Genomic DNA, 13,850 nt, shown 5'->3' on the forward strand with positions numbered 1-13,850 from the left:
TCATAGTGAGTCCGAGCTTTATATGAGGTGGGGGCATAATGCAGCTTTATATGAAGTTGAGGAATTTATGTGAAACATATTGGCTGGGTGCCGAAAAGCATCTGAGTTGTAGTTTACTGCCTTCACGAAGATCTTAATGAGTTCCAGCTTTATATGAGGTGGGGGCATAATGCAGCTTTATATGAAGTGAAGGCATTTACGTGAAACTTATTGGTTAAGTGCCGAAAAGCATCTGAGTTATTGTTTACTGCTTTCACGAAGTTTATAGTGAGTCCCACCTTTATATGAGGTGGTGGCATAATACCTACCATACATGAAGTGGAGGCAGTTACATGAAGTGGAGGCATTTATGTGAAATTAACAAGCTGAATTTCACCTGTCCAAATGTGTTACCATAATTCAATCTTTTTGTTTTACAAGGAGTTAAATTTTGTTATCTTTCATACAAAGACCCTCATTAGTGAAAATCAAAGCTTTACCTTTACCTTTACCAAAGCTTTTAAAAACTTTGTTTACCAAATCTTTATCTATATTTTTTTATCCAAAATTTTATCCTGTATAAAAGGAACTTTAAAGAATTATTACATGAATACATTTAGCATATACTTCTTTCCCCTAATCTTACTCATGTTATTTAAAGATTTTTAAACACTACACCGGTATTCCAACATTTTTTTTCTCGTTTAGACACAGTAAAAAAACCGTTTTTACTGCACTTTTGAAACCCTCGCCAAAAGAAACACAAGTAAACATTCCATAAGTATAGATGACACTATTTTCATTCGTTAAATTAAATTTCAATCAAGCTCCTATATTTCTGAATCACAAAGAAATCATTTCCACAGGGACTAGTGGTTCTACTTTGTAAAAAAAAAAAAATTCATATTGCGAAGTGGCAGACATCGTATCTTAATTAAATACAGTCTTAAGATCTTATCATAAAAACAGAACAGTAGAGAAAAGGGTAAAGATAAATCAAAAACTTACAGGTGGCTCTGTCTTCTCAGGCGGTCTGTCTGTCGTGCTCGCACGCAACGCAACCTTTGATATTCTCGTCTTCATCTTTCTATTAGTCTGATCCATATATTTCCTAACAATTTTCAGTTGAACACTCGAGTGCTCTAACACTAGCTCTGGAACTGACTTTAGTATTTCACCAATGAGTTTGTTAGGAATATTAATTTCCAAAGGAGCTTCCGCCAATTCTTTCGACATCAGGATCTCGTGGTTCTCGTTATAAAGTGTAATGATAGAGCACGTTGGTGTATTTCCCTGAATAATTGTTACTTCCAATTCTTTGACAGTTTTAGGTACAACTCTTTCGTCGGCGTTTTCAGCCTAAAAGAAAACAATTAGTCAGATTCTTCAAAAGAAAACAATACAGATTCTTCAAGGGCAATGTTAGAATACTACTACTACTAACAACTCCCTACAGCACCAAGCAACCTGAGGCCCACACAGCTACGAACATTCTTACTCCATTCCAATCAATTCAAAGCCTCCCTATTGACACCAGGGCCGTAACCAGGATTTTTTTTTCGGGGGTGTTTTACACAAGGATTTTTTTCGGAGGGGGTTTTATACCAAAAAAACTCAAAAAACGCATTAAAAAAATTGTTTATATCCATTTTTGTTAAATTGTTAAGAGTCAGACAAAGATTTCGGGGGGCTCCTGGATACGGCCTTGCTTGATATCCTTCCAAGAAGCTTCTATTTCCCTTAAATCATTCCTTACATCCTCCCAACCGATTCTGGGACAACCCGCTTTTCATTTGGCCCTAGAAGCCATAGAAAGTGAATGCTAGGGCTTGACACGGGAAACAACTCGTAGAAAAGTTCAGCATTATGCAGTGGCAGTTACAGTAATTACACAAAAAAAGCTTCGACGGATATCTTGGTATTTAACACTTGTTTTATGACAATTGAAACATGTTGAAATATATAAAGCAGTTTGTTTCCATCACTCACCATTTTTTAGATTAATCTAAGCAGATTGTTAACTAAGAAAAACAATTAGTTAATAATAAACAACATACTATAAAATCAAATACACAATAAAATATAAAAAAATTACTTTGCTTTCAAATGAACATGACAAATACTTGTTCAACACTTGTTTTAAGACAAATGAGACATGCGAATTAAAAATATACAAAGCATTTGTCTCTATCACCCCCGTTTTTAGACAAAGCAGGTCATTAGCTAAGAAAAGCAATTAGCTAATAATAAATAATAAAATATAATATAAAATAAAATATAAAAAAATTACTTTGCTTTCAAATAAACATATCAAATACTTGTTCAACACTTGTTTTAAGACAAATGAGACATGCGAATTAAAAATATACAAAGCATTTGTCTCTATCACCCCTGTTTTTAGACAAAGCAGGTCATTAGCTAAGAAAAGCAATTAGCTAATAATAAATAATAAAATATAATATAAAATAAAATATAAAAAAATTACTTTGCTTTCAAATAAACATGACAAATACTTGTTTTAAGACAAATGAGAAATGCGAATTAAAAATATACAAAGCATTTGTCTCTATCACCCCCGTTTTTAGACAAAGCAGGTCATTAGCTAAGAAAAGCAATTAGCTAATAATAAATAATAAAATATAATATAAAATAAAATTTAAAAAATTACTTTGCTTTCAATAAACATGACAAATGCTTGTTTTAAGACAAATGAGACATGCGAATTAAAAATATACAAAGCATTTGTCTCTATCACCTCCGTTTTTAGACAAAGCAGGTCATTAGCTAAGAAAAGCAATTAGCTAATAATAAATAATAAAATATAATATAAAATAAAATATAAAAAAATAAATTTTGTTAAGAAATAAATATAACAAATGATATTATATACTACTAATATTACTAACAACTGCAGCACGAAACCGCCAGAGGTCAACACAGCTACGCATGCTCCTTCTCCGACCCAGTCTATTCAGAGCTCTTTACATATTTACGCATATTTTTATAAATAAAATAATTAATAAAAATATAAATAATAAAAAATGCAAAGTTTATGATAAGAAATTCTTCAAGGACAAGGTTAGATACGTAGAAAAATTGATGCTAGGACTCGTTTCATTTTTCGGTCTTGGGACACCAGAAATTCAATACAATCCTTTTTCTGGCACTATCGCATGACTTACACGCTACAGACACAGTGAAAGACGCTACAGACAGAACTTATATAAAATTTATAAAAAAAGCTTTATTTTATTTTAAAAAAACTAAATGATTTTTAAAATTATAAATAAAAATAAACGTCAAAATAAAGAATATTTCGCATATTATCCATTTCCTGTGAAAAGATACACCACAATTTGTGAGACATTTTGTAGCAGTCGAATAAATCCCAATTGCGACAGGAATTCGGCTAAGATCGATTTAAAATTTTGCTAAATCTTTAAAATTCGGCGGAAATATCGGAAATAAAATTTGATCACACCGGTTCTTTTAACAATTAACATAAAGCTTAGATATACCCAATATTTTTACTTACAGTACCAAGTGCATCAAAAACTAAAACATTAATTGCCCCTTGGACACGTCTTAGGACTATTCATTTTTTGAAAACTACGATTTTTTCACTAGAAAAACTACTGAAAACAAAAACATTAATTGGCCCTTGGACATGTCTTAGGACTATTCATTTTTTGAAAACTACGATTTTGTCACTCAAAAAACTACTGAAAACAAAAACATTAATTACCCCTTGGACATGTCTTAGGACTAATCAAAACTTAAAACTACTATTTTTTAACAGTAATTTTTTCACTCAAAAAACTACTGAAAACAAAAACATTAATTACCCCTTGGACATGTCATAGGACTAATCAAAACTGAAAACTACAATTTTTCACATTGATTTTTTCACTAAAAAAACTCCTGAAAACAAAAACATTAATTGCCCCTAGGATACGTCTTAAAACTATTCATTTTTTGAAAACAACGATTTTTTCACTAAAAAAAACTACTGAAAACAAAAACATTAATTACCCCTTGGACATGTCTTAAGACTAATCATAACTTAAAACTACGATTTTTTCACAATAATTTTTTAACTCAAAAAACTACTGAAAACAAAAACATTAATTACCCCTTGGACATGTCTTAGGACTAATCATAACTGAAAACTACGATTTTTTCACAGTAATTTTTTCACTCAAAAAACTACTGAAAACAAAAACATTAATTGCCCCTAGGATACGTCTTAAAACTATTCATTTTTTGAAAACAACGATTTTTTCACTAAAAAAAACTACTGAAAACAAAAGCATTAATTACCCCTTGGACATGTCTTAGGACTATTCATAACTGAAAACTACGATTTATTCAGATTAATTTTTTCACTTAAAAAACTACTGAAAACAAAACATTAATTACCCCTTGGACATGTCTTAAGACCAATAATAACTGAAAACTACAATTTTTTAAGATTAATTTTTTCACTGAAAAAACAACTGAAAACAAAAACATTAATTACCCCTTGGACATGTCTTAGGACTATTCATAACTGAAAACTACGATTTTTTAACAATATTTTTTCACTCAAAAAACTACTGAAAACAAAAACATTAATTACCCCTTGGACATTGGCTTAGGACTATTCATAACTGATAACTACGATTTTTTCACTATAATTTTTTCTCTCAAAAAACCACTGAAAACAAAAACGTTAATTCCCCCTTAGACACGTCTTATGCCTATTCATAACTGAAAACTACGATTTTTCACTAAAATTTTTTCACTCAGAAAACTACTGAAAAAAAACATTGATTGCCCCTAGGACACGTCTTAGGACTATTCATAACTGAAAACTACGATTTTTTCACTCAGAAAACTACTGAAAACAAAACATTAATTCCCCCTTGGACACGTCTTAGGACTCTTCATAACTGAAAACTACGATTTTTTCACTATAATCCGGGTTGCAGCGGTAGCTAGCAACCTAGTAAGAGACGATCACGTCCAATGTTAAGAAATATAAAAACCCATAGTTCCTAACAGAGGAGTCAGATCAAAAAAAAAGTACACCATTAGAACCGCCTTGTCCGAAACTCCTGTATAGGAAACTTTCTGTCCCTTGGCTTGAACAGCAAGGGAAATATATTGGCTTGAAAATAAAGAAAAGTGGCGGCTTCTACAATATTCTGCCTAAACGGGATATTTTTTTCTTTTTTTTTTCTTTTGTATCCAGAGATAGCTTGGCACTGGAACATCGTAGAGAGTTAATCAATGGCTCATTTTAAAGGAAATTAATTGGGTTAAAAATCTATAGTAACTAAAATAAATTATTTCTAAAAGAGAATAATTTTTCAACCAAAAACTGCATTTTTGATGTCTTTTCACACTGCAGTCTTTCAAACATAATCGTATACCAGCGGCAAGATTTGAACCCACGCCTCCGAAGAGACTGGTGGCTAACACCAGTGCCTTAGACCACTCGGCCAGGCTGCCTCTCATAATTTGGGTTGCTGCAGTAGCTAGCAACCTAGCAAGAGACGATCAGTCCAATGCTAAGATATTGTATCCGGGTTGCAGCGGTAGCTAGCAACCTAGTAAGAGACGATCACGTCCAATGTTAAGAAATATAAAAACCCCTAGTTCCTAAAAAAGGAGTCAGATCAAAACAAAAAGTACACCATTAGAACCGCCTTGTCCTAAACCCCTGTATAGGAAACTTCTGTCCCTTGGCTTGAACAGCAAGGGAAATATTTTGGCTTTAAAATCAAGAAAATCGACTTTAACCACGTTATTCTCCCCAAACGGGATATTTTTTTCTTTTTTCTTTTTTCTTTTCCACAGATAGCTTGGCACTGGAACATCGTAGAGGGTTGTTCAATAGCTCATTTTAAAGGAAATTAATTGGGTTAAAAATCTATAGTAACTAAAAGAAATTATTTCTAAAAGAGAATAAATTTTTCCACCAAAAACTGCATTTTTGATGTCTTTTCACACTGCAGTCTTTCAAACATAATCGTATACCAGCGGTAAGATTTGAACCCACGCCTCCGAAGAGACTGGTGGCTAACACCAGTGTCTTGGACCACTCGGCCAGGCTGCCTCTCATAAATAAATATATATGTGAATTTGGGTTGCAGCAGTAGCTAGCAACCTAGTAAGAGACAATCAGTCCCATGCTAAGAAATATAACAAAACTCCTAAAAATAGAGTAAGATCAAAACGAAAGTACATCATTGAAACTACCTTGTCTGAAACCCTACTAGATAAATAATGAATGTCGTCATAGCTTTATATTAGATTAGAGCTATGACGTGAATAGAAAAATCATTACGCCGTGACGTCATAATTACTACTTAAGAACAACAAAGATGTAAATTTTCTCAGTCTTGATTAGAATAATGGTTAGATCGAAGCAAGCTATACGCAATTTGAAAAAACAGTACTACACAAACAACAGAGATAGTATCTTGAAAAGAGAAAAGCAAAAATATTCAACCGACCAGGCGCATCGAGAAGTAAAAATTGAGAGAGCAAAACAAAGGTATTCAACCGACCAGGCGTATCGAGAAGTAATAATTGAGAGAGCAAAACAAAACAGCAAGATGTGTTATCACAATGATGAAGATTATAGACATGCAAAAATTGAGACAGCCAAACAAAAGATCAAGGAGAGTTATCACAATGATGAAGATTACCGCAAAAAATATAAGAAAAACCAAAAGCAAAGGTATTCAACCGTCCAGGTGTATCGATAAGCAAAAATTGAGACAGCCAAACAAAAGATCAAGGAGAGTTATCACAATGATGAAGATTACCGCATCAAATATAAGAAAAACCAAAAGCAAAGGTATTCAACCGTCCAGGTGTATCGAGAAGCAAAAATTGAGACAGCCAAACAAAAGATCAAGGAGCGTTACTGGGCTGACAAAATCTATAATGAAAAAATTAAATTCTCTGCGAGGTTGTACCGAAGAACGCATAAGGACAAAGGGAAAAATTACATTCAGAAATACAAGAAGATGGCAAAAATGCAGGCTAATCTTTGTAAATTGAGAAACATTTTAGGCATGTTTTATCGGGATCACGAAAAGTATTCAAAATTACAGATTAAAATTCTCTTTGAAAGAGCGGATGCTGTTGAAAAGTCGGCTAGAAATTCCTTGGCAAAGCTTCATAGTAATATCCAAAAGAAATATTGTCAGTTTAATGAAAAGCTTCCAAGGTATGGATTGGCAACTGCGGAACAGTTTACAGATGCAATGGAAAATGTTCGACAACACAGTGAATATACGGAGGCGTACTTCTTTGAAAATTCGTATATTAATTTTGGAAGGAGCGATTGCAGTTTATGTAGCAGCAATAAAAACATATATACAAGCATACCTATCAACAGCGAAGGAAAAGCAATGTTTTTCAATTATGGCGAAAACGAGCCTGTTATGGTTATTAGTATATGTGTTTGTAAAACTAATGATTTAGAACAAATTCCTGGAACACCGACTCAAGAAAAAAGTATTTCTAACTGTGTTTTAAACAGTTCTTTTAGTTCTACTGAATATTTGGCAAAAAAATTCTCTGTGTAGTAGAACAAACTGTCCTGAAAAGTACGAGACAACTATTGAAGAATGCTCTGAATCTAGATCTGACAAGGAAATTATGATGGCTGAAGTCACCTATAACAATCTGAGTAATCATTCAAAACCAAAAATTGGGCAGCAGGTTACTTGGCAATGTCACCCTGATATCTGCAAGCTCTATCCGACGGATATTGAATTATGTCAAATTCTTTTTGATATCCTTTAAAATAATATAGCATTAAAATTTTCAACTGACAAAGTGGTTAATTTCTACCTTGGCGGCTTGGATTATTGTGAAATCAATTACAGGGACACAAGAAAGCATGGGCATTCGTTATACTGTAGCCCAAATGAGGGATGTCAGAGCTATTTGCGTTCTCTAAGGGCACTAGCTCCACATTTTCCTGTCTTGAACTGTTTCATTAATAGCGTATATAAGGCAGTATCAAAATGTAAGATTATACAACATATTAATCTACTAAAAGTCGAGGGCTCGTACAAGGAACTAAGTCATTAAATAGAAGAAGTGTCAAGTAGACTCTGTCGTAATAATAGTCAAGACTTCATTTACGGTGATAGCAATATTAGAGTTTCTGTGGATGAAAATACAATAATAAAATTATTTGGTGAGAGCCTTGATAAGGTAGCTAACATTAGGGATGTATACCCCACAATGCATTGTGACAGTTGTGAGCAGATAAAGACAAAATACCAATTGAAGAGTCTAAGATCCCTTTCAAATAAGAAAGGTTTTGATGTAATGATGGCCACGATTTTAGAACACCTACAACAGGACATACCCAAAGATGACAGAGAACAACTAATTCAATGTACAGGTTGGAAAGAGGATGTCATAGATTCATTCTTTGTCTGTGATTACTGTGCTGGGAAAATGTTGAAAAGTCAGGAGAATGTCCGATCAGTATTAAATAACCTTCATATAGACTGTACACCGGAATGTATAAAGTGTTTAAATAATTTTGAAATGGCAATGATTCGATTTGTAATGCCTTGTCTTACGATCGTCAGATTAGGGCAAGTAACTGCATTGAAGAGACCTAGAACAGAACTTGTTGACGCTCTTAAGGGGAGAATAGTATATCTACCTGTTGATGTGCAAGCAAATGCAGATATTCAGCCTGAAAAACTTCTTAACATTGATAGTTTTGTAGTCATTGTCAATGGTCAGCCTACTTACAACAAGAATGTTTGGACTGCACTAATAGATCTGAGAAAAGTCCATGAAGCACTGTTGTGGTTAAGAGAGAACAACAGTCTCTATAAAACAATACATGCATACACCCTAGAAGATTTAAAAAAAATACTTGAAGCCCGTCTTGCTGAAAAAGCGGTTGGTGTTGATAATATACCTGAAATACCGGAAGCTGCAATCCTTCAGAAACTGACAGAAAGCGCAAAATCTACATTGGTTTAACATTTTTCTGTCCAGCCTCTCAATTCAGCGGTTCCAAAAGACTTTATTGAAGATTTTAAGCAAATGAAAGATCTTGGTACTGACCAATTTCAAATCAAGAAACTAAAAGGTGAGAGCGAAGACTTATTTCAGGAAGAACTTGATCTAAAAGTGTTTCCAAATCTTTTCCCGAAAGGCAAATATGGCTTGCGTGACAAGGCAAGACCATTTCGGATTAGGAATGCAGAATATTTTAAATCAAGGCTTCTTAGCAGACATACTAAGTTTCGTCTTGACAAACAGTTTCTTTTTCACAGCTTCCAATTGCAAGAATTCTTTTACATGTGTAATAGCGTTGGTCATATGTTGCGGACTGTGAAACCAAATCAAAATGCTCGTCAATTTATGGACAGGCTTCATTCCCGTGATGGAGAGATGGAAGCGACTTTGTTTTCCGTTAAATCAAAAATCAGAGGATCTGAGCAGTATTTTCAATCTCTTTCCTATAAAGTAAAGTCAATGATTGAGCAATTGGGTCCACCTACTTTGTTTCTGACAGTTTCATGTGCTGAGTGGTACTCTCCTGAATTTATTGACTATTTACGGACTGTCCATAACAACTTACCTGGTGTGGCAAAAATGACCCCAGCAGAGTTGACGTGTCTAGATCCAATTGCAGTTTCCATGCACTTTGACAAAAATGGACACCTATATTTAATGAGCTAATTTGTTCAAAGACAAATCCTTTGTTTGGTAAAATTAAGGATCATTTCTGGCGTATCAAGTATCAGAAACGAGGTGTGCCTCATGTACACTGTGTGTTGTGGATTGAAGATGCTCCTATTATTGGGAAATCAACAGTGTCTGAAGTGATTAAGTATATCAATAGTATTATTACTTGTGAAATACCAAATAGATTGACTAGTCCAACTCTTCACAAACTGGTCAAAGACCATCAAGTGCACCGCTGTAATACATACTGTCAAAGAAAGTATATAATAAAGGACGACCTCTTTCTTATGCTAAATGTTAAACGCCACTTAATTTTAGTATAGGTTAGTTTACATTAAAAGACGATCACTGAAATAAAAAAACATTCCTTACATTGGACTTAGTTAGCTACTTGATTGTTTGAGTTTAGTCTCTTACTATTTAAAAGACTGTTTGTATATACAGTTAAAACGAACTCAAGCCCAAAGAAACTGAACTCTGTGGTTCATTCATATTATCTCCATTATTTTAGTTAGGATGTAAATAAATTACTCCGGGTTTTCCGGGTTTTAGCGGTAGCTAGCAACCTAGTAAGAGACGATCACGTCCAATGTTAAGAAATGTAAAAACCCATAGTTCCTAAAAAAGGAGTCAGATCAAAACAAAAAGTACACTATTAGAACCGCCTTGTCCGAAGCCCCTGTATAGGAAACTTTCTGTCATTTGGCTTGAACAGTAAGGGAAATATATTGGCTTGCAAATCAAGAAAAGTGGCAGCTACTACAACATTCTGCCTAAACGGGATATTTTTTTCTTTCTTGTTATCCAGAGATAGCTTTGCACTGGGACATCGTAGAAAGTTGTTCAATGGCTCATTTTAAAGGAAATTAATTGGGTTAAATAGGTATAGGAAACATATTATCGTCTTTATAGCATGCGTGAAAAAAGGGGGATTCTCTTCACATATATCCGGGTTGCAGCGGTAGCTAGCAACCTAGTAAGAGACGATCACGTCCAATGTTAAGAAATATAAAAACCCATAGTTCCTAACAAAGGAGTCAGATCAAAACAAAAAGTACACCATTAGAACCGCCTTGTCCGAAACCCCTGTATAGGAAACTTTCTATCCCTTGGCTTGAACAGCAAGGGAAATATATTGGCTTGAAAATCAAGAAAAGTGGCAGCTACTACAACATTCTGCCTAAACGGGATATATTTTTCTTTCTTTTTTTCTTTCCCACAGATAGCTTGGCACTGGAACATCGTTGAGGGTTGTTCAATAGCTCATTTTAAAGGAAATTGATTGGGTTAAAAACTTTTTTAACTAAAATAAATTATTTCTAAAAGAGAATAAATTTTTCCACCAAAAACTGCATTTTCGATGTCTTTTCACACTGCAGTCTTTCAAACATAATCGTATACCAGCGGTAAGATTTGAACCCACGCCTCCGAAGAGACTGGTGGCTAACACCAGTGCCTTGGACCACTCGGCCAGGTTGCCTCTCATAAATAACTATATATGTGAATCAGGGTTGCAGCAGTAGCTAGCAATCTAGTAAGAGACGATCAGTCCAATGCTAAGAAATATAACAAAACTCCTAAAAATAGAGTAAAATCAAAACAAAAGTACATCATTAGAATTACCTTGTCTAAAACCCTACTAGATAAATATTGAATGTCGTCATAGTTTTATATTAGAGCTATGACGTGAATAGAAAAACACGAAATTATATTGTTGTTCTGAAGACGTCATGAAATAATATCATTGCGCTATGACGTCAATAAAATCATTACGCTGTGACGTCATAATTACTATATAAGAAGCGTCAGAACTGTAAATGTTCACATTCATAATTACATAATGGTTTCAATCAAGCAAGCTGCACGCAAATTGAAAAAATCCGGGTTGCAGCGGTAGCTAGCAACCTAGTAAGAGACGATCACGTCCAATGTTAAGAAATATAAAAACCCATAGTTCCTAACAGAGGAGTCAGATCAAAACAAAAAGTACACCATTAGAACCGCCTTGTCCGAAACCCCTGTATAAGAAACTTTCTGTCCCTTGGCTTGAACACCAAGGGAAATATATTGGCATGAAAATCAAGAAAATTGACTTTAACCACGTTATTCTCCCCAAACGGGATATTTTTTTCTTTTTTCTTTTTTTTTCTTTTTCTTTTCCACAGATAGCTTGGCACTGAAACATCGTAGAGGGTTGTTCAATAGCTCATTTTAAAGGAAATTAATTGGGTTAAAAATATATAGTAACTAAAATAAATTATTTCTAAAAGAGAATAAATTTTTCCACCAAAAACTGCATTTTTGATGTCTTTTCACACTGCAGTCTTTCAAACATAATCGTATACCAGCGGTAAGATTTGAACCCACTCCTCCGAAGAGACTGGTGGCTAACACCAGTGTCTTGGACCACTCGGCCAGGCTGCCTCTCATAAATAAATATATATGTGAATTTGGGTTGCAGCAGTAGCTAGCAACCTAGTAAGAGACGATCAGTCCCATGCTAAGAAATATAACAAAACTCCTAAAAATAGAGTAAGATCAAAACAAAAGTACATCATTAGAACTACCTTGTCTGAAACCCTACTAGATAAATAATGAATGTCGTAGCTTTATATTAGAGCTATGAAGTGAATAGAAAAACACGATATTATATTGTTGTTTCTGATGACGTCATGAAATAATATCATTGCGCCTTGACGTCAATAAAATCATTACGCCTTGACGTCATAATTACTGCTTAAGAACGGCACAGATGTAAATTCTCTCATTCTTGATTAGAATAATGGTTAGATCGAAGCAAGCTATACGCAATTTGAAAAAACAGTACTACACAAACAACAGAGATAGTATCTTGAAAAGAGAAAAGCAAAGGTATTCAACCGACCAGGCGCATCGAGAAGTAAAAATTGAGAGAGCAAAACAAAGGTATTCAACCGACCAGGCGTATCGAGAAGTAATAATTGAGAGAGCAAAACAAAGGTATTCAACCGACCAGGCGCATCGAGAAGTAAAAATTGAGAGAGCAAAACAAAGGTATTCAACCGACCAGGCGTATCGAGAAGTAATAATTGAGAGAGCAAAACAAAACAGCAAGATGTGTTATCACAATGATGAAGATTATAGACATGCAAAAATTGAGACAGCCAAACAAAAGATCAAGGAGATTTACAGTAAAGAACGATCGCTCATGCATAGTAACTGTTAAATGGTGGTTCCAGGGGTAGTTACTTGTGGTTCGTCTCTTACTATTTCAAAGAAGAAAAAGCCATAGGCTTTTTCCTGTTTGTAATGATATAGCATAAAACGAATTCCAAGTTGTAACTGACGTCATCCTGGTTGTTATAGTAAAGTATAATAAAGAACGAACTCTTCCCTATACTAACTTGCATAGGCAACTTCACTATAGTCCAGGTTGAAGCGGTAGTCTGGGTTGCAGCAATAGCTAACAACCTATTAAGAGACGATCATGTCCAATGTTAAGAAATATAAAAACCCATAGCTCCTAAAATAGGACTCAGATCAAAACAGAAAGTACACCATTAGAACCGCCTTGTCCGAAACCCCTGTATAGAAAACTTTCAGTCCCTTGGCTTGAACAGCAAGGGAAATATATTGGCTTGAAAATCAAGAAAATTACATTAAAATACGATCATTGGAATATAATAAAGAACGATATCTTCCCTATACTATCCGAGTTGCAGCGGTAGCTAGCAACCTAGTAAGAGATCACCTCCAATGTTAAGAAATATAAAACCCCCCAACTCCTAAGAAAAGAGTCAGATCAAAACAAAAAGTACACCATTAGAACCGCCTTGTCCGAATCCTTTATAAAGGAAACTTACCGCCCTTTGGCTTGAATAACAAAGAAAATATATTGGCTTGAATATCAAGAAAATAGACTTTTACCACGTTATTCTCCACAAACGGGATATTTTTTTCTTTCCGCTTTTTTTTCTGCTCAGCTAGCTGGGCACTGGAAAAACATAGAGAGTTGTATAATAGCTCATTTTAAAGGCAATTGCAACATCTCGTCACTTTTGTAATTAAAAATAAAATACTTTTTAAAGTAGAAACAATTTTGTCAAAAAAATTGCATTTTTGATGTATTTTCATACTGCAGTCTTTTCAAAGATATTTGAATTTTGAAG

General features: G+C 34.2%; 1 protein-coding gene across 4 annotated transcripts in view; it reads right to left on the minus strand.

The window, feature by feature from the left end:
• Positions 1–13,850, minus strand: part of LOC148952904 (uncharacterized) — a 175,392-nt gene that overhangs the window by 110,070 nt on the left and 51,472 nt on the right. For 3 of the 4 annotated variants that reach the window (XM_089088153.1, XM_089088152.1, XM_089088154.1), the window contains exon 8: positions 988–1,338. The exons of the other annotated variant lie outside the window; for it this stretch is intronic. In XM_089088153.1, the coding sequence (XP_088944279.1) occupies positions 988–1,338 (351 nt within the window). The remainder of the gene's footprint in view (positions 1–987; positions 1,339–13,850) is intronic. 4 annotated transcript variants of the gene reach the window in all.

Source organism: Artemia sp. Qi Xiang Cuo, chromosome 4 (genome assembly GCF_049724085.1).
Source record: "Artemia sp. Qi Xiang Cuo chromosome 4, ASM4972408v1, whole genome shotgun sequence".
NCBI classification, from domain to species: domain Eukaryota; kingdom Metazoa; phylum Arthropoda; class Branchiopoda; order Anostraca; family Artemiidae; genus Artemia; species Artemia sp. Qi Xiang Cuo.